General features: G+C 49.9%; 2 protein-coding genes across 2 annotated transcripts; both read right to left on the bottom strand.

Annotated features, from left to right (window-relative positions):
- Nucleotides 1–870: 870 nt before the first annotated feature.
- Nucleotides 871–3,473, bottom strand: SPACDR (sperm acrosome developmental regulator). The gene is given in 4 exon segments (XM_072641406.1): nucleotides 871–1,348; nucleotides 1,867–1,983; nucleotides 1,986–2,093; nucleotides 2,341–3,473. Coding segments are annotated over 4 exon segments (492 nt in total). The 5' UTR covers nucleotides 2,389–3,473; the 3' UTR covers nucleotides 871–1,129.
- A 337-nt stretch (nucleotides 3,474–3,810) lies between these two features.
- TSC22D4 (TSC22 domain family member 4) lies at nucleotides 3,811–16,297 on the bottom strand. Its single transcript, XM_072641405.1, has 5 exons — nucleotides 15,734–16,297; nucleotides 13,738–14,784; nucleotides 11,307–11,470; nucleotides 5,219–5,267; nucleotides 3,811–4,575 (listed from the first exon to the last, which is right to left on the bottom strand). The coding sequence occupies exons 2-5, from the start codon at nucleotides 14,479–14,481 to the stop codon at nucleotides 4,366–4,368; spliced, it is 1,167 nt and encodes a 388-aa protein (XP_072497506.1). The 5' UTR covers nucleotides 14,482–14,784; nucleotides 15,734–16,297; the 3' UTR covers nucleotides 3,811–4,365.
- Nucleotides 16,298–17,955: the final 1,658 nt, after the last annotated feature.

The following is a 17,955-nucleotide window of genomic DNA, read 5'->3' as shown; positions in this document are numbered from 1 at the left end:
TTCCTGTTGTAGGTCCCAGGATGCCACCTGCTAACTTCTCTCCCTCAAGCACAGGCTTCCTGGGGTCCCCACTAAACCTACTCAGTATCTCAGTCACTCACTCCACTGGGGCTCATTGCATCCCCTTCTCCACATACTTGCAGTAGCAGGGGAGGGAAAGGGAGAGAGATATGGAGACAGAGACATAGAGAAAAGCAAAGAGAGAGGGAGAGAAACAGAAAGAGAGGGACAGAGAGAGACAGAGAGAGCCAGAGCCAGAGAGAGAGAGAGAGAGAGAGAGAGAGAGAGAGAGAGAGAGAGAGAGAGAGAGAGAGAGAGAGAGAGAGAGAGAGAGAATGGGAGTGCCTAGAGCTCCTAGGAAGATTCAAAATATCAGCTGCTGAAGAGTTCCCTCCCTACCCCAGCAGAAAATGTCTAAAAGGAGTGAGGGAGAAGAGGTCAGAGAAGAAGAAAGAGGTACCATGCTTGCTCCTCCAACCTCAAACATCCAGTTAATGTTAGGGCTCCTGGGGGTTGTAGGTTTCTGAAATCTCAGCAGTAGGAGCTAGAGTTGGATTTGAGACACCCACTGTTAGCACAAAGGGGTGAGGCTGGGGTAGGGAAAGCTCTCCATCTTAGAGCAAGACTCTCTTCTTCAGTGACTCACACATCTCTTCTGTCCCACCATGTGCATCACCACTTCCACCTCAACGTACTGTAGGGAGAAGAACAGAGGCTCCAGGGCAGTGTGCAACCAACCTATAGTGTCCTGACAGGCCCCGTCCTCACCCTTCTATACCTGGACCCTCACCTTGACCCCCTTGGATGTTGCAACTCCAGGGCTCCTCCCTGCTCCTGCCCCATCCCCTTTCACACAGCATTGGTCAGGACTTCACAAACAAATCTCTCCTTTAATTCAGGACTCTACTTAATTTGAATAAACATTGTGAAATGCTATCCACCCCTCCTATCAGGGGGTCTGCAGGATTCCAGACCCTGTCCTGGACTTCCTCACCATCAAAGAACTCTGCTCATGCCCCAACCCTGGCCTGCTACTCTGATGCTCCAGGGGCCTTTCAAGCCTTCCCTTGGCCAGAGTTGGGGGTCCACAAGACAGAAAGACAGGGGTTGCCTGAGGGTCTGGGGTCTCCTAGAGGGGACTACGGGCATCCTGTTTTGAGCCTCGAGGTGATGAGGTACAAATAGGGGGTCGGGAATGCCGCCGCTTCCGTCTCTCCTGCCGTCGGACTAGCTCCCGGATCCGCTCCCTCATGGTCCAAAGTACCACATACAGATCCCTCAGCATCTCTGCCTCTTTTGAATCCACATACTGTGGAAGCCCCAGTGAAGAAGGCTGTGAAGTAGCAGTCTGTACAGGAGAAAGAGAAGGGGAGAGAGGATGGGGCACTGCCCGGGAAGAAATAGCTAATGACGAGAGCTAACATTTATATAGTACGTACTATATGCCAAGCACTATACAACGATTATCTCATTTGATCCTTGAAACAATCCTGAGAGGTAGGTGCTATTATTATCCCTATTTTGTAGATGAGGAAACTGAAACAAACAGAGTGACTTGCCTAGGACCACATAGCTAGTAAGCTATTTGAGGCTGGATTTGAACTTATTTCTTCCTGACTCATAGCTCACGACTCTATTCTCTGTACTACCCAGCTGTTTGGATCTGGGAAGGGGAGAAGAAACTAACTAAAATGAGAAAAAATGTTATTTGGGTTGTGGAAAAAGTGGATTACCATAACCTTCCCGGACTGTGGAAACTGAGGCAGATTGGCTTGCCCAGGATCATACATGACAGGATTTCCCCATCAACACCAGTACCCACATATACACCCCATTTCCCAAAGGGATGGAGACAAGGATACTAACCTTTCCCATCCCAAACTTCCTACCAAAATGCAGGAAGAATTCCATGAAACTGGTGATATTATACATAGTTGTCTGGGGCATCTGAAGCAGCGTTCTTGAATGGTCCCTCACATCCCATCCTCCTTTACCACCCTCTTTGGCTCTCCCATCTCTTTTAACACTTTTTCTTTGGAGCCAGAGATCATCAGGGTAGAAAACTGGATACCAGATCTTGTCGAGGGGAAGCACTAAGAACAGGGTTAGGTCAGGTGAGAACAAGGGAAAGTGAGGCAGACCTGGAGAGGGAGTTTCAGGCCCATCCAACTCTACCACACTTGTTCTTGCCCCCAAACTCTCTCCCCTCTTCTCATAGTCTGGAAGGTGGTGAGAGGTCTTGTGGTTAAGGAGCCAAGGGACACTGAGAAACTCTGAAATCATGGAACAGGGAGAGCATCCAGACTCTAAAGCCAGTAAAGAAGGACGCTCAAAACTCACCAGGAACCCGAACTTCTCCCAAAGACGACATAGCCAGGAAAAACACATGTCCAACCCTCTTGAGCCCAGGACCCAGGAGAAGGGGGAGTGGACAGAGTCAGCAGCTGGTATGGGGCAAGGACACTGGCACTTTGCCAGTGGCCTCCACCCTAGACGGAACCAGAAGAGTTAGAAAGGTGAAATAGGAAATGGAATAGGGAAATTCAGAGCATAATCCTCGCCCCCACCTCTTCTTCCCTTCCTCCCCCCCCCCCACAGGGAGAGGATAGGTGGGTGGGGGGAGGCCTGCCTTAGAACCCACAAGATGGGGGAGTTCTAATCCCATTGTGAGAACCTGCCTGGAACCTAGCTATCCGACCTCCAGTCTCAACTCCTCACTTTTAGTTCTGGATTTCCTCTGGGACCCAGACATCCCATCCCTTACTTAGGTCTCTCCCTGGTCACTACTGGCAATCATTACACTTGTCTCTAGTTCCTGGTCCCCCCCATCTTACTCTACTTTCCCATGTGCCCCTTTCAATCTCTACCCTATTCGTCAAACCCAGTTATGGAGCTAGGTGGAGAAACTGACTGCAGGACTCAAATCTAGGCTCAAATCAATGAGTTCCGATGGTTCTCAGCCTTCTAGGACTCAAGCACTTGCCCCCCTTCCCCCAACTTCTCTCCCAGAACTCAGATGAATCACCTGCTCTCTTTGCCCCTGACTCATCCCTGTTCCCACCTCAGGATCCTGTTGTTTGACTTTCTCTCTCGGCTCTCTCCAAAAACCCTTGGAAAGCTAAGCACCCCACTTTCCCCTTAAACAGTCTCAGAGGCCAGGGGCAATTCCTTAAGGGGGTGGGTCCCAGGACAGTGGCTAAGGCTGGCAACTAGTAGGAACAAGGAGCGAGGGGTCTAAGCACGGTTGGGATTGGGGGAGGGGAGGGGGAGAAGCTGAGGCTCTCTGCCAAGCCTGGCACAGGCTCTGTGTGCCCTAGGAGCCTGGCCTGAGCCCAGCACAAAGACAAGGGGCCCATTCACCCCCCACCCCCATTGCTGCCCGAACCCGGCAGGGAACACGCTGGGAAGCTGGGGGGTGGATATGGCATAATCGCCAAAGGCTTCATTGTTTTCCACCACCCCCAAAGCACGTGGGCTTTCTCCTCTCCAGTCTCCTTCCCTCCCCCCCACCCCGCCCACCCCCAAGGGCCACTCCTCCACTCAGGGAAAGCCTCCACAGCCTCTGTCCCTTCCCAGGACCCATTTCTGATTTTGTCTCTGACCGAATCTTCTGTTTGTCTGTGTATTAATTTCTCTTCATATCTGACTTACTGTCTTATGCCTCATTTTTCTTCATATGTCTCTATTTTGACCCTGACAAGTACTGAAGGGGCTTCCAGGGAGACAGGACAGACAAGTCCCTGGAATATCTGGATACTTGAAACCCACAGCCCTGGCCCAGGCAAAGAGAATTCAGCTCCCACACCCAAGTTTCTTCTCATTTTTTATTATAATATTTTAATAACAACCTGAATCCCAGAAACCTTGGGACATTGCCTATATCCCCTCTCTTGGCTGAACCCAATGGAGGGCCTTTGGGAGATAGGGAAGTGGTCTCTGCCTAGAAGTACCCAGTTCCCTCTGGGTCCTCCTAATCATGGGGGCTCCCAGATACTTAGAGAACTAGGGAGGGAGGGGGGCCACTTACCACCCAGAGGAATGGCAAAGAGAAAGGCTGGCTGGGAGCCCACTCTCAGAGGTGAGCTCCATCTTGCACCTCAACCCTGAAACCCTACCCCATCCAGGCCTAGGTAAATTCTGGCCCAGCCCCTCATCTTTGGGGAAAATTGGTCCAGCCCCTTGGGTCTGGTGAAAGGTGGGGAGGGGGGAAGACATATCTGGACTCAACCTTGAACCCTCTATCACCACTTCTCAAGATATTAAAGCTGCATAGGAAGAGAAGGTAAAACAGGCCTGGGAATCTAGGACACTGAGGTCTCAGTCCCAGTGACAGCCCTTAAAGGCACATTGTGAGGGAAGGGAGGCTCATGAGGAGGGCCCATTTGGGGCAAGGGGTCCAGGGTGAGGGGTCCCAGAGACCGGCAGTTGGGCCAGCTGTTCAGGGCTGGCCAGAGCCCGGAGCAATCCATTCTCTTGCTCCAGGGCTGCATTTCGTTCAGCTAGTTCTCGGATCTGCTCTTTCAGGACCTCGACCTCCTCCCGAACTGCAAACATGAGGTGAGACTTCACCAAGTCCTACAAGGATTGGAGGAGGATGGGGGGGGAGGGGGGAGGAATGAAACAAAGATGACAGGAACACACCAAAGGACAATCAGACTGAGTTATGGGAATATTTGTGTTGTGCGTGTTGTTGGGATTGGTATGAGTTGAGGAGAGGAAGTACCTACCGTGGTTCCTTAATTGCCCCTTCCCTACCTCCCATCCCCTCTGGCCTATCCCATGGTATAAGAGTACAATTTCTCATCTATCACTCTATCAAGATTCTCATTGGCCTGGACCTATGTGGTATTGGGCCCTAAACTGGATAGAGATGGCAGTAAGGGGCAAGGAGGATTGGTTTTCTCTTTCCCTGGTCCAGGTTAAGGAACTACACAGGAAAAGGATGAGGGCAAGGACTCAGGTATCTTGGGTCCAGGAAATGGGGGTGATGATAAAGATCTAAGATCAAGGACAGGACAGTAACAGGGAGCTGGGAGCAGAAGATGAAGAAAAGGATAGAGGAGAAGACAGTCTGGGATTGGGAACAGGGACAGTGGTGCAGGGGCTAGGGTCTGAAGTAAGAACAGGGGCAGAGCTGGGGGAAAGAAATGGAGCAGGAGACAAGGAACTAAGAACAGATCAACTATGATATTCCTCAGAATAAAATCAATGCCCTTACCATGGCTTGTTCAATCTTGTTGTCAATGGCAACCATGCTTCCAGAGCCACTAAAGAGAGACCACAGAGAATGTAAGGTGGGGAGATGAGACAGGACATGAAACACCCTGAATCCAGGTGTTCAGGCCCCTTAGCAATTAGCTTTCTCCACCAACCTTGGTTCAACTTCCAAGATTACTTAAGAACTGTTCCCTGATTATCTGTTCTCCTTCCTATTTGTCCCTTTCCCACTTAGTAATGAATCAACCAACCTCCTTAGTTCCATGCTTCATCCTCCTCTCCCCATACTTTCCTGAAGCCTTCTCTTAGGACCAAAAAAATTAGACTGGGCTTTTTCATCCAGGTTCCATTGCTCTCCCAACATTCAAGCACACCAGCTCTCTGGTTCCAGTTCCCCAGTGACTAAGTTTTTACCTTTTGGACCTCCCAGGACCCAAGAGTTCAGGATACTAACTTCCAACTTCCCCAGGAATTTGTTTCCATATCCCAACCTCCTCCCTCCCTGCCCAGTCCCCAGGTACCTGTGGCAGTAGAGAATCAGGGAGAGAAGTGTTTTATCCACCCCCCTTCGAGGTGAGGGCCGATGGCCAGGTCCCCCTAGGCCCCGATGGGGTGGAGGTCCAGGGGCGTCTCGGATGGGGGATGCCCCCCGAGGGGAGCAAGGGGATGAAACACAGCCCCTTCTCTGGGGGAGGCGTGGGGCCAACCTCCCTACTCGAGTCTCATAGGATGATACCAGAGACTTAACAGAGACTCCTGGATGGGCCATCTTCTGGAGGGAAAGGGAGAGCTCTAGGCCCCACTGAAAGGGAGAGGGCTGTATCAGCAGAGTGCCTGGGGGGCCTAAGAGCCCCCCAGGCAAATCCAGGTCTGTCTGGTGCCAGGCAAGCAGAGAGGAGACGGGTGCCTTTGGGGATGAACTGAAAGATATACACCTCCCCCCAGGGGTAGGCACAGCTGCTATTGGCTCCTTAGAGACACGAGGATCTCCCCTCCCTTCCCCAAAGCTCCACAGTAGGCGGGGGCTCATCTCCCAGGGCCAGACCCAGCTGGGGGTGGGAATTCCCAGATGCTGGACAATACCAGTGTCCCCTGCTCACCCTGGCAGTGATCCCAGAAGCTGGGAGATAGGTGGGTGGAGCTGGGGAAAGCCAGACCCCTTGCCTAGGTTCTGGGAGGGGCTATTGCCTGGATCCCTGGAAGAGGGGATGAGATGCCTAGATTCTTTCCTCACCAATGACATCCTATGGCCCTAACCAAGAAAATGTCCCTGTCCTGTCTCAGTGCTTTAATCCCCCTCATCTCTGAAGAACTCAGAGGATAAATTCCCCAAGGTTGGAAGGGGGAGAGAATAGGAAAAAGCCTCAGGGATAGGAGTCGTTTCTCAGGTTCAGATGCCTCATTGCTTCTGGCTCCCACAGGGTTTCCTCTGACCTTCCTCTAGGTCTTCAATGGATGTAAAGGCAGCAATTCAGGCTGGCCCAGTAAGGGCTGCCTAACTATGGGAGAGAGGGCATAGGGGATTTCCATGGCAACAAAAATGGAACCCAAAGCCTTTACATAAGGGGAGACAGTCTGGAGATCAAGGGATTTGAGTCTCAAGAGAGAAGCTAAAAATGAGGTACATGAATGCCTGGTCCTGAGAGAGAAACAGCGGACTTTTTAGATGAAGTAAATGGTTGGGCAGGTCAGGATGCCCTAGGGAGCTGGTCCTAGGCTGTTATTTGACAAGTGGCCACCAGGGGTCAGGACAGCCTCCAGCAGATCCAACAAACAGTGAGGAAACCTGGGGATCTCTACGGCCTCCAGTTAACTGAGGGAAGTCTTTCTGACTTCTTAACCCTAACACTTTTGGAAGCCAATCATCATGTCGCCCAGACTCTGTCTCTTCTTCAGACCCCAGTTCCTCTTCTAGGACTCATTTATCTTGCCATGGCAACCCTAACACTCTCCTCTCACCCATCCACAGTTCCCTGCTTTTAGGACTGAGGCATTGTACCCTAAACTCAGTCATCTCCCCAACCCAGATCTGTCCTCTACCGCGTCTACAAACCCTTTCCAAAACACCATTCCCTAAGACTCAATTCCAGGACACAGCTCTGCTCCTCAGCTTCTGAGAGCTCCACCTCCCTTTCATCTTCTTTCCTCCTCCCCCATCTTATGCTCTCTAGCTCTCCCAGGACACAGGGTCCTGATTTCCCCTTCTCTCCCCAGACCAACTCTACTTTCCCCCCTAGCCCTCCCAGGAGTTTGGAGCAATAGCTTTTTGTTCCCTCAGTCCCTCCGCTGCCAAGCAGCTACTAGGTTTGTCTCCATGGGGGCCAGGACTAGTTTCAAGGTGACCTCTGACAAGCCCTGGGGCTGGGAAGAGAGCTGGAGAGATCTGGGTATTTTCCATTTCCTATCTGGGGCTCTGAGTGCAGAAGGTGCTGCCCAGTTGGGGGTGGGGTGTAACCAAGGGAACAGGGAGGCCTCAAAGAACAGGACTAAAGAGGAGGAAAAGGACTGGAGGTGGGTAAACCACATGAGTAATTTTCAAATCTTTCTAATCCAAGAACACAAAGATGGAGAAAAAAAACCTTTACTAAATACTTAACCCTACTGGCAACCCCCTCCCCCCAAATGTAGAAAATTAACAAGCAGGCTAGCCAATGTTTTTGATGACACATCTATGAGGCTTCCAAATTATTAATTAATTCGTGCTATAAAAATATCTGTGCATTACTTTATACTTTTCAAAGCGCTTTGTCAAATTGTAAAATATGAATACAGCAAGGGATAGGCTGGTAAATCACCTAAAGGACACTCTGGAGTTTCGCCTTCCTTGTATTGAAAAGGTCAGGACCTCGAGTCTAAGGGTCAGGGTGGGGGGTGGGGAAAAGGACAGGAGGACTGGAGCAGATAAGGAGATGCAAATACAAGGAGAGTGATAGGAACCACTGAAGAGGAGATCCAGCCCAACACCCCTGCAGACCCACTAATAATCCATGGAACACACTCTGAGAACCAGATTTAAAAGTCTATATCCCAAGAGGCAGGCTTGAGAGTATGGAGGGAGGGGGCTGGGGGGGAAAGAGTGTCAAGAACAGTTAGGATTCCTGGGAGGGGGCACCATGATAAGGGGGCTCTAGTAAAAACAGCCCATGCCTGTTGGGCAGGATACCAGAGTCATGGGATCATAGATTCAGATCTAGAAAGGACCTTGGAGAGCATCTAGTTCAATTCTCTCATTTTACAGAGGAGAGAGACTTAAGGTCCACAGAGATTAAGTGACTTGGGCTAAGGTCATAATGGTAGAAATAATGACAGTTAATATTTACATATCATTTTAACGTTTGCAAATCTTTACAACAATCCTGAAAGGCAGATAGTCCCACAGCTAATAAGAGTCAAGATTTGAATGCAGGTCCTTGGACTTGAGAGTTAGTCCTGTTTCTACTACACCATGCTTTCCTTCTTTGTAGGGGAGCTAAAGAAGTTCTTCTGCTCACTGTGAAAGACTTAAGAACTCTGGGCAGCTCATTGACCAATTGTGATTTGAGTGGGCCCAGGTATGCCACCCACTTCCTGAAAGAGAGATCATGGCATAGAGGAAGACATTTATTTTGGACATGGTCAATTTAGGAATTTGTTTTGCTTTGACTATATTTGTTCTAAGAGTTTTTCTCTTCTTTTTTATCTATTGGTGAAAGGTTGAGAGGGAGAGAAAATAGATTGTATTAATTACATTAAATTAATTAAATAAAAATTATTATAGTTTTAAATTAAAAAAAAAAGTTGTTCTTCTCTAGGGAGGAAGGCCTTACCACACAGAGGTTTAGAAAGACAAGTCTAAGAGATCTAGGGATTGGAGAGGCAAGGAGGGGGAAGGCGGGCCAAGGAGAGCTGATACTAGGGACAATCGGAAGCAGAAAGAGGGGAGAGATAGCAGGCCTCCTCCCCACTCAGTGTTCTGAGCAGCCCCCAGGGTCTGGGCCTTTTGCCAGCCAACTGGGATCCAACCCTCTCTCCTCTCCCGCATCTATGCTGCCTTCAGGGTGGTGCAAGGCAAAGGGAGGGCAAAGATCTGGTTCCTTGCCCTGACTAGGAAAAAAAGGGTGTTCTTGCCTCTACACTGGAGAGCAAAGGAAAACTAGGAACTCCTATGTCCTCATCCCCTCTTAGGCCTAGGCATCCTGCCTCCTGGGCTCCGATCCCTTTTCCCAATCACAGGTCCAGCCCCTTCAGTCTCCACCTTAACCATGTCAAGCCCAGCTCCCCCACAAAGGACCCAGGCTCTCTCTAACCCAGCTCTCCCTCCCACCTTACCATTACCTTACCCAATCACCCTGGCTCTCTGGTCCAAGTTTTCCTTTTAGGAAGGACTCGGGCAGTGTGTCCCCCAGCTCTTCCCAAGCATAAAGAGGTGGGGTGAGGCCCACACACCCCATTCCTGAGCCAGGGGGACTCAACCAAAACCAGCTGGCCCAGGAAGGCGGGGCAAAAGAAGCCAGGCAGGGCCAGGGCCCCAGAGCAGAACTGGATGAAGCTGAGACTGGGAAAACCAACCAGTCAGACTAGGGTGGAGGGAGTGGGAAGGAAAGAGCTGAGAGAATGGAACTCCATGAAAGATTATGGACTGCAGAAGCTGAAAAGGAGACAGACAGATGGAAAGACAGAGACAGAAATGTAAAGACGATCTGAGTCTAAGGAACTGAAGGTCAGAGAGGAGCGCAGAGCACAGCAGAGAGCTTGTGAGAGAGGCTTATTCTTGCCAGGGAGCCTGCCAAAAAGGAGGGGGTGGGAAGCAACAGGAGTCACCCTGATAGGTGCAAGTGACTTGCCATGTGGTGTCAGGCCTCACACCTCATACATTCCTGAACCCACAGCTGCTCTGTTCAGCCTTGCCTGGCAGGCCCTTTCTCCCCTCCCTTCCTCTCTCCTCACATCTCTCTGTCCCACATCTTATGATCCTTTCCACAGACCAAGCTTATTTTATTTATCTACCATTCCTCTACTCAATTATCCCCTCCACAATCTTCCTTCCCTAGGGCTTTTCCCTAAGGCTGGAAAGAAGATGAAACCTAAAGAGAAGGGTGTGGTCCATAGGAATCCTACTGGAAACACTTCACTCTTCCTAGTACCTACTAACTTAATTGGCTCTGGAAATCCAATTCCTTATCACCTTCCAAATGAGTAAATCCTACTCCCTAAAATAGCACTAAAATAGGAATTCCCACTCCATCTACCTAATGAAATAAAAAGTGTCAACTCCCTATTTTTTCTACCTTGCCCCAATCCATCCACAGACAGAACTCAAGCTGCCCAGTAGCTCCCTCCCGTTAGGGGTTGCTGACACTCAAATGTTGAAATCTGGCCCCTGAAACAGGAAGTTTTGCCCTCCTTCCTGCCTCTACACAGGCCATTCTCCCCTAAAGGAAGTCCGGCCCATCTATCTACATGTCAACAATCCTCCCCCACAGCATGACCATGAAGAAGGGATCTGTCCACTATGGCCAGGGGATGAGACCACAATCAAAGTTTTCCCTAAGCACCAGGACTGACTGGGTACTCCCTGGGTCCAGGAAGCTAAGGCAGGATGCCCCACTTCTCTTCCTGGTGGCAGAGAGAATCTAATGTGACTCCCTGGCCTCTTCCCCGACTTGACAAGAGGTTTCCAGGTCAGAATAAAGAGTTGCTTCCACCAAACCAGAATGACCCACCCACCCACTTCACTGAAGGTGAGGGCGGACTTATTCAGTTAGTTCATGCTTTCAGTCACAAGTCACCTCTTTTTCTGAGGGTAAGGAGGGGTTTGTTCCCTTATTTCACGCTTTTCAGACCCAAGTCATCTTCCCACCGACTTCTTTCACTGAGGCTGAGGATGGGCTTGTTCAGGTCATGTTTTTCAGATACAAACCACCCTCCCACCCCCAGTCCCTTCAAAACAGGAAACTGTGTTCCCTCTTCCTTCCCCCTACCCCAACAGCCCCCCCCAGCAAAAAAAAAATATATATATATGTATATAAAGTTTAATTCATATGTCCCAGTTCTTTAAAAAAAAAAAAAAGGCCCTCTATCAAGCCAATTCAAAAGGAAGTCCCTCCTACCTGTCATCATCACCGTCAAGGGAGCCACCAATGGCAAGCATAGATCGAGCCAGATTCAGGCGCTGAGCAGAGGCTCCAAAGGGGTCTGAGGATTTCCGGTTGGGATTGGTATCCTGAAGGAGGGAGAGGGCTGGAGAGCCAGGGCGGGAGCCTCGGAGAGGGAGCTAGAAAGAGAAAAACACACAACACACACACACACACACACACACACACGTTTCTAAATCATACCTAGTCTTTTGGTTCTCCCACCTTACCTCTCTTCTGCTCTAGCCCACCTTTCTCCCTATGACCCAAGTGACCTGTGGTCACAAGTAATGCCTAAGTGACCCATGGGATGTGTTCTGTGGTCACAAGGCCCTGAAGTGCTCAGTTCACATAGCCCCAGTTTGGATGGGGGTGGGAGGGCAGTGGCTAAAAGAGGCTTTTGTATCTGTACCAGCTTCATCACCTTCACCTCATCAAAGACAGAATACCCAGCATGAACTCAGCAACAACTAGTTGTCAGAGAAATCTAGGCAGAAATACAGTTATGGGGAGGGGAAGGGGGAAGGTTGCCTATATCATTTCCTACGTACAGCTCCCCCAAGTTTCCATAGCTGGTCCACAGGATAGTGTCCTCCCAGTTCCCATCCCCACTAAACCACTGCTCCAGCCTCAACACCCAGGTGTTCTGCTTCCTTTTTTTACCGCTGTTACTGGGAGGTTGGGAGGAGGTGGAGAATGGGTGTGGAGCTGTAGAGGGTGGATGCAACAGGGGAGGGGAGGGGAGGAGGGTGGGGGGGGTCAAGAAACAAACCTCCTTCTGTGAGGCCCCAGGAGGCCCTTGCTTCTAGGAAAACTTAAGAACAGAGAATCCAGGGACTGCCAGAAGGACAGGGCAGAGACGTGGGGGCCTCTAGGTCCTTTCTGTCTGCTCTCCATCTTCCCTCTCTCCACCCCCCCACCTCAAAGGTATGGGGAAAGAGGTTGGTAAAAGAGAAAGACGCAAAGATATATCTACTGAAAGAAAGAGACCAGAAGGTTGTTTTAAATAAACAAGGATTGGGGAATTATGGAAGGAGAGGGAAGGGGAGAAGAGAGGCAAAGACTCAACATAGTGGAAAACTCTGAGCCAGGAAGGCTTTAAGTGGCAGAGACAGAGGCTAGGGGCATTGGAAAGAGACAGAGTCTGGGGGAAAGGGATTAAAGAGTAGAAATAGAGCCTCAACCCCCAGAACTGGGTAGATGAGTGAACCAACTGAAAGAAAGTAAGGGGTGGTAGTGGTGGTGAAAGACCTGTGTACGTGTGGCTGTGGGGGGTTGCGGGGGGGGGGGGGGGGGGGGGGGAGGGAAGAAGGTAAGCCAGTCCTGGCCAGTCCTGGCAGGGCCCAGACATTCAGTCTCAGGTTATTTTTATACAGTGGTTTGTACTCAGGGGCCTGGAAGGGGGAAAAAGGCCTCATCTTCATTTTCCCACAAACCTCCCTTTCTCCAAGGTCTTGAGTTGTCCTGCCTCCTCAGCCCTGCTCCCTAACCAGAGATTCAAGTGTCCTAGCCCCTGACCTCCAACAGGGTCCTCTAGGGACCCAGGCATCCTATCCTCCAAACTGACCTGTTCCTCTTTTGGAAATGGAAAAAAACATACACAATTTTACTTTTCTCACCTTGCTCCTCTAGCCCTCTTCCCCTTTGTTCCACCCCCTCCAAAACTATCATAATCTTTGGAGGCTAGGGCAGGGGTGGAAAGAGATCTGGAAGCTATGCCTGGGGTACTGCAAGCCCCTGAAAATACCCTCCTTTCCAGTTCTAGAGATTCCAAGCCTTGGTCTGAGGCTTGAGGGGAAGGGTCCTGGAACCGGGAGAACAGAAATGGCCTAACTTTACCACAGATAGAAGAAGCCAGAAGGGCATGGAAACCACAGGATAGCTGAGTGAAGGAAGCTGTGTCTCCCCCACAAGTACCCCTCAAAAGCGTTCTTTTCAGTCAACTCCATGGTCAGATCCTTCACACCCTCCCCTACAGAGCCTAGTGTTATCAATCAGTCTCCTCCATTTCTGAAACTTTTGTCCAGAGAAAACTATATAATTCAGAAGAACAGATGGAGAAACAGAAAGATACGGAGGGACAAAAGAGATACACAACACTGAAATAAAAGTGAGAAAGAAACTTAAGAGAAGGGGAAGAGAGCAAAAGAGGGAGAAATGGAATTGAGAGAAGGGATGGAAATTCAGGTTCATAGAGAAGTATTAGGGACTGGAAGAGTCAAATATAAGGATGGGAGAGTTGAGGTACAAAAAAAGAAAAACTGAGGAGGACAGAATAGATATAAAGGGGAACCTGAAGTCCAGGAAGGAACTGGGACAAGGCATGAGACTAACACAAGTCCAAGGAAGAAAATTAAGTTGCAGAGAGACCCCCTTTTCGTGCACCCCTCCCACCCTTGCCTCTTACCTGGCCTCGTTCCTCCCCCTCTTTCCTCAGCCAAAAGGCTCCATCCTTCTTTCGGGTGGTTGGAGGAGTCACTGCTGGGGCCCCCACCTCGGCCTCTACCCTAAGGGTGGGCACCTGGGTTGAGGCATGTGGTACCAGTACCCCTGTACTGTCCCCATCGCTGGGCTCCGGGGGGTGCTGCTGGGGTGGGGAAGCTGGAAGAGGTGGTGTTTCAGCCCTCCCCTTGCCCCCTGCCAGCTGAGCTAGTCCCCCAGTGAAAGATCGGGCTTGAAGGCCAGGGGAAGTTGGGGGTGGACGCAGCCAGTTGGTTGGGCCTTGAGGTTGGGGGCTTGGGGGAACCAGGCCCAAACTGGACAACTCTAGCCTAGAATCCAAAGAGCGACCACCAGTCCCTCCAGTGGCTCCCCGAACTCCCTCCAGGAGCCGGCTGAGTCCTGGGGCTTCCAAGTCCCTCTCATAAATGTCCACACATGTCCAGCGCCCTCGGCGATATGGTTCCCCCAGTCCTTGGGGAAGTTTCACTACCCGGAAACGTGACGCTGGGGCCCCGGGAGGTGGAGAGCCATTTCGAGGGGTCCCTTTGCCTCCCGGCTCTGAGCTAGGCTCGCCATTGGGAAGACGAGGTGTGGGTAAGGTGGGAACCATAGCTGTAGGGGAGTCACTTCCCCCAGATCCCCCAGGACCTTCATAGTCTGTGGTGACACTGGTGATCTGGAAACTACTCTTCTTCTTACCCCCGCTCATGGTCCCTCGGAAATGGGACAGGAGCTGCACGAAGAGGAGAGGCCTCTCTCCAGGCAGCGCTCAGGCGCCCCTGGCACTAGGAGGCCATATAGCTGTGGGATCAGGGCCCCTGGCAACATCGGGGTCCAACATAGCTGGGAGAGTTCAAGGAACTGGGGCCGCCTCTGAAATTGAGGAATAGCAGGGAGAGAAGTTGTGGGAGTTGGAGGATGGGCAGGCTTTCCTTTGGCTGCTGCTGCCAGTGCTGCTGCTGCTGCTGCTGCTGCTGCTGCCGCTGTTGGACTCCAGAGCTGAACTTGCAAACTAGGAGGAAAAAAATTAGAGAGTCACTGGGGGAGGGAGTAGGTGTTATGGGAGTAAGACACTCTGGGTGCTTCCTCTGTGGGGAGAGCAGTGGAGATCAGGGTGGGGGAGAAACGAGGGAAACCACCAGAGAGAGATAGAGGAACCACAAGAGGTAGAAGAAAAAAAAAGAATGGGAAACAGAATGAGGTAGAGACAAGGAGCTGGAGGAAGTAAAGACAAAACAAACAGATTACATGGGTTATTATTGGTACTGTGCAGAAAGAGACAAGCCAAGTCCCAAGTTCGAGATGTAGCAAGGAATCTGGGTCTACAGGAAAGGGAGGTGAGCTCACCACTTCACAGCTCTGGTCTGGCATGGGCTTTCACACCCTAGTCTACCTTGGGGTGGAGGGGAGAGGAGAGCTTCCCTTCAGTGCTACTAGCACCCATTTCAGAATCTATGGGGTGCTAAAACTTCTCCTTAATCCTCGGCTACCCCAACTGGGCACATGCGTGCGCACACACACCCCCCTACAATCCCACCCCTAAATTCACACACACACACACACACACACACACACACACACACACACACACACACACCCCTACAAACACACACACACACACCCCTACAATCCCACCCCTAAATTCACACACACACACACACACACACACACACACACACACCTACAATCCCACCTCTAAATTCACACGCACACACACACACACCCCCCTACACACACACACACACCCCTACAATCCCACCCCTAAATTCACACACACACACACACACACACACACACACACCCTACAATCCCACCTCTAAATTCACACACACACACACACACACACACACACACACACACCCCTACAAACACACACACACACACACACACACACACACACCACACACACCCCCCTACAATCCCACCTCTAAATTTCCCCAGAGCAACTCGAGAAACCTGACCTGGGGATCCTGGCAGCATAAGATGCCCCAACAGACTGTCCACAGGAGAGCAGGAGAGTGGGGCCTCCCAGCCTAAGCTCCAAGAAAAGGGAGGAGGTGGGTGGTGGTCACAGGCAGTACAGTCCGTAGAGGCCTTTCCTTGACCCACAAGTCATCTCCACAGCAACTTTGTTTTCCAAAAAATAATAAGCACTGCTTTCAGTCCCAGAGGAATATGGCCTTTATGGTGGTGAAGGGCCTTTAGGTCTGAAAGCACAGCTGGTCGGAGAGAAGCCGAGGGCTACTCTCTCTGGAATCTTTTCCCTTCTGACAGTGGAGCGCGCTCGCGCGCTCTCTCTCTCTCTCTTTCTGTCTCTCTGTCTCTCTCATCGAGCATGTGTCTCTCTCTTGTCTCCAGCTCTTCTCTCTTGGACTCTTGTCTCTTTTTCTCAATTTCCCTAGCTCCTCTCTGTCTCTGTCTGTCTGTCTCTCTCTCTCTGAGCTGTTGACAACCCCCACACCAGGAAGTCCTGCCTCCTCAGCCCTGCTGACTGCTGTTCTACTCCTCCTCCTTCCCTTCTTCCTCTCTCTCACTCTCTCCCGCCTGCCCGCCCTCCTCTAGGGGCTCTCTGCCAGCTGGCCCTACTCCAGAACTACTGTGGCTCATAGAGGGGGCCCCAAACACTGGGGTCCTCTTAACCCCACACCTGCCTGGTGAGGTAGGCTCTTCCCAGTACTTTAGGGAGTCAAGATTGGGTTGGAAGAAAGATCAATTCCCTTGCAGTTACACGGGGACACGGATAAATGTCCATATACGTGAACTGACACAGAGGATATTTATTCATACACACACGTATGTATTATATATATGTATGTATGTATGTGTATATATATATCTTTGGACTCAGCACATTTGTAGAAATATGAACAGGTAAACAAAGATTCACAGATGCCCTCACAGATACTCATACATACATACATATATATACATATGTATACATACACATAAATATCTGTGCACAGAGATACACACACAACTCCTCTTAGAAAGAATCCAAATTCCTATTTTCTCATTTTACGACCCTACCACCTTGCTTCTCCCAAAGAAATTCAAGGACAGGCCATTTAGCATAAAGAGATTTCATAGATTTCTAGGTTCTCAGAATCTGAAAGGACCTCAGAGGTCAAGGTCCCATCATGCCTCATGGAGAACTTCCATTCTAACAAATTCATTGCCATTTAAAGCTACTCTATAATCATTGTTAGCTTTTATATATGACTTCAAGGTTTGCAAAAGCATTCTCATGACATCTGTGAGATAGGCTTTACAGGTTATTATTTCCATTTTACAGATAAGGAAACTAGGGCTCAAGAAGTTTAAGTCACTTGGCCATGGTCACACAACAAGTAAAACAGCCTGTTCCACTTTTGGACAGCAAAAATGTCCCAAAGCATACTTTGTAATTTCTATACTATACTCCCCGCTCTCCTCTCCCCTTCCTCCCCCTCAAAACATTCAGAGGATAGTAGTTTTAAGTATCCTTTCACTTTCCTGAGTTCAAGGGAAGTTACTATCCCCTCTTTCCGGGGGGAGGTTGTTCTCCCCCATTAAATTGTGAACTCCTTGAATATTTTCAAGAGAATATTTTTTGCCTCTTTTTGTATTCCTAAGGCTTAACAAGGCACTTAATAAATCTTGATTGACTGATCTTTGGAGTGACTTCCAGTCCTCCCTAGACAAATCTTATCAAGAAAGATCCTTGATACCTACCTCATATACTTATTAGCCATACAACCTTGGGCAAATCACTTCACCTCTCTGGACCTCAGTTTCTTCAACTGTAAAATGAGGGGGTTGGTCTCAATAAGCTCTAAGATTCCTTTCGGTTTAATAGACATGATCCAGTGAACTCTCCCCTTCAAATTCTTGACAGCATTTCTAATATTGTATATATATACATAGATGCATATGTGTATATGTACATATGCACATGTGTATACACACACAAAATACTGCATCATATAGATGTGGGCAGCTAGGTAGCACAGTAGATAGAACTCTGGGCCTGAAGTCAGGAAGACTTCTTCCTGAGTTCAAATTTGGCCTCAGAAACTTATTAGCTACATGACCCTGGGCAAGTCACTTAACCCTATTTCCCTCAGTTCCTCATCTGCAAAAGGAGCAGGTGAAGGAAATGACAAACACTCCAGTATCTTTGCCAGGAAAATCCCCAATAGGGTCA

The sequence above is a fragment of the Notamacropus eugenii genome, chromosome 2 (assembly GCF_028372415.1).
Source record: "Notamacropus eugenii isolate mMacEug1 chromosome 2, mMacEug1.pri_v2, whole genome shotgun sequence".
NCBI lineage: Eukaryota > Metazoa > Chordata > Mammalia > Diprotodontia > Macropodidae > Notamacropus > Notamacropus eugenii.
This window is presented reverse-complemented; position numbering and strand designations above follow the sequence as displayed.

Coding starts and splice junctions, on each gene's coding strand:
- TSC22D4 (XM_072641405.1), bottom strand. CDS start 14,481: ATGAGCGGGGGTAAGAAGAAGAGTAGTTTCCAGATCACCAGTGTCACC. Junction 5,268..11,306: donor CTTGACGGTGATGATGACAG/GTAGGAGGGACT, acceptor GTCTCTCTTTAG/TGGCTCTGGAAGCATGGTTG. Junction 4,576..5,218: donor ACAAGATTGAACAAGCCATG/GTAAGGGCATTG, acceptor CAATCCTTGTAG/GACTTGGTGAAGTCTCACCT.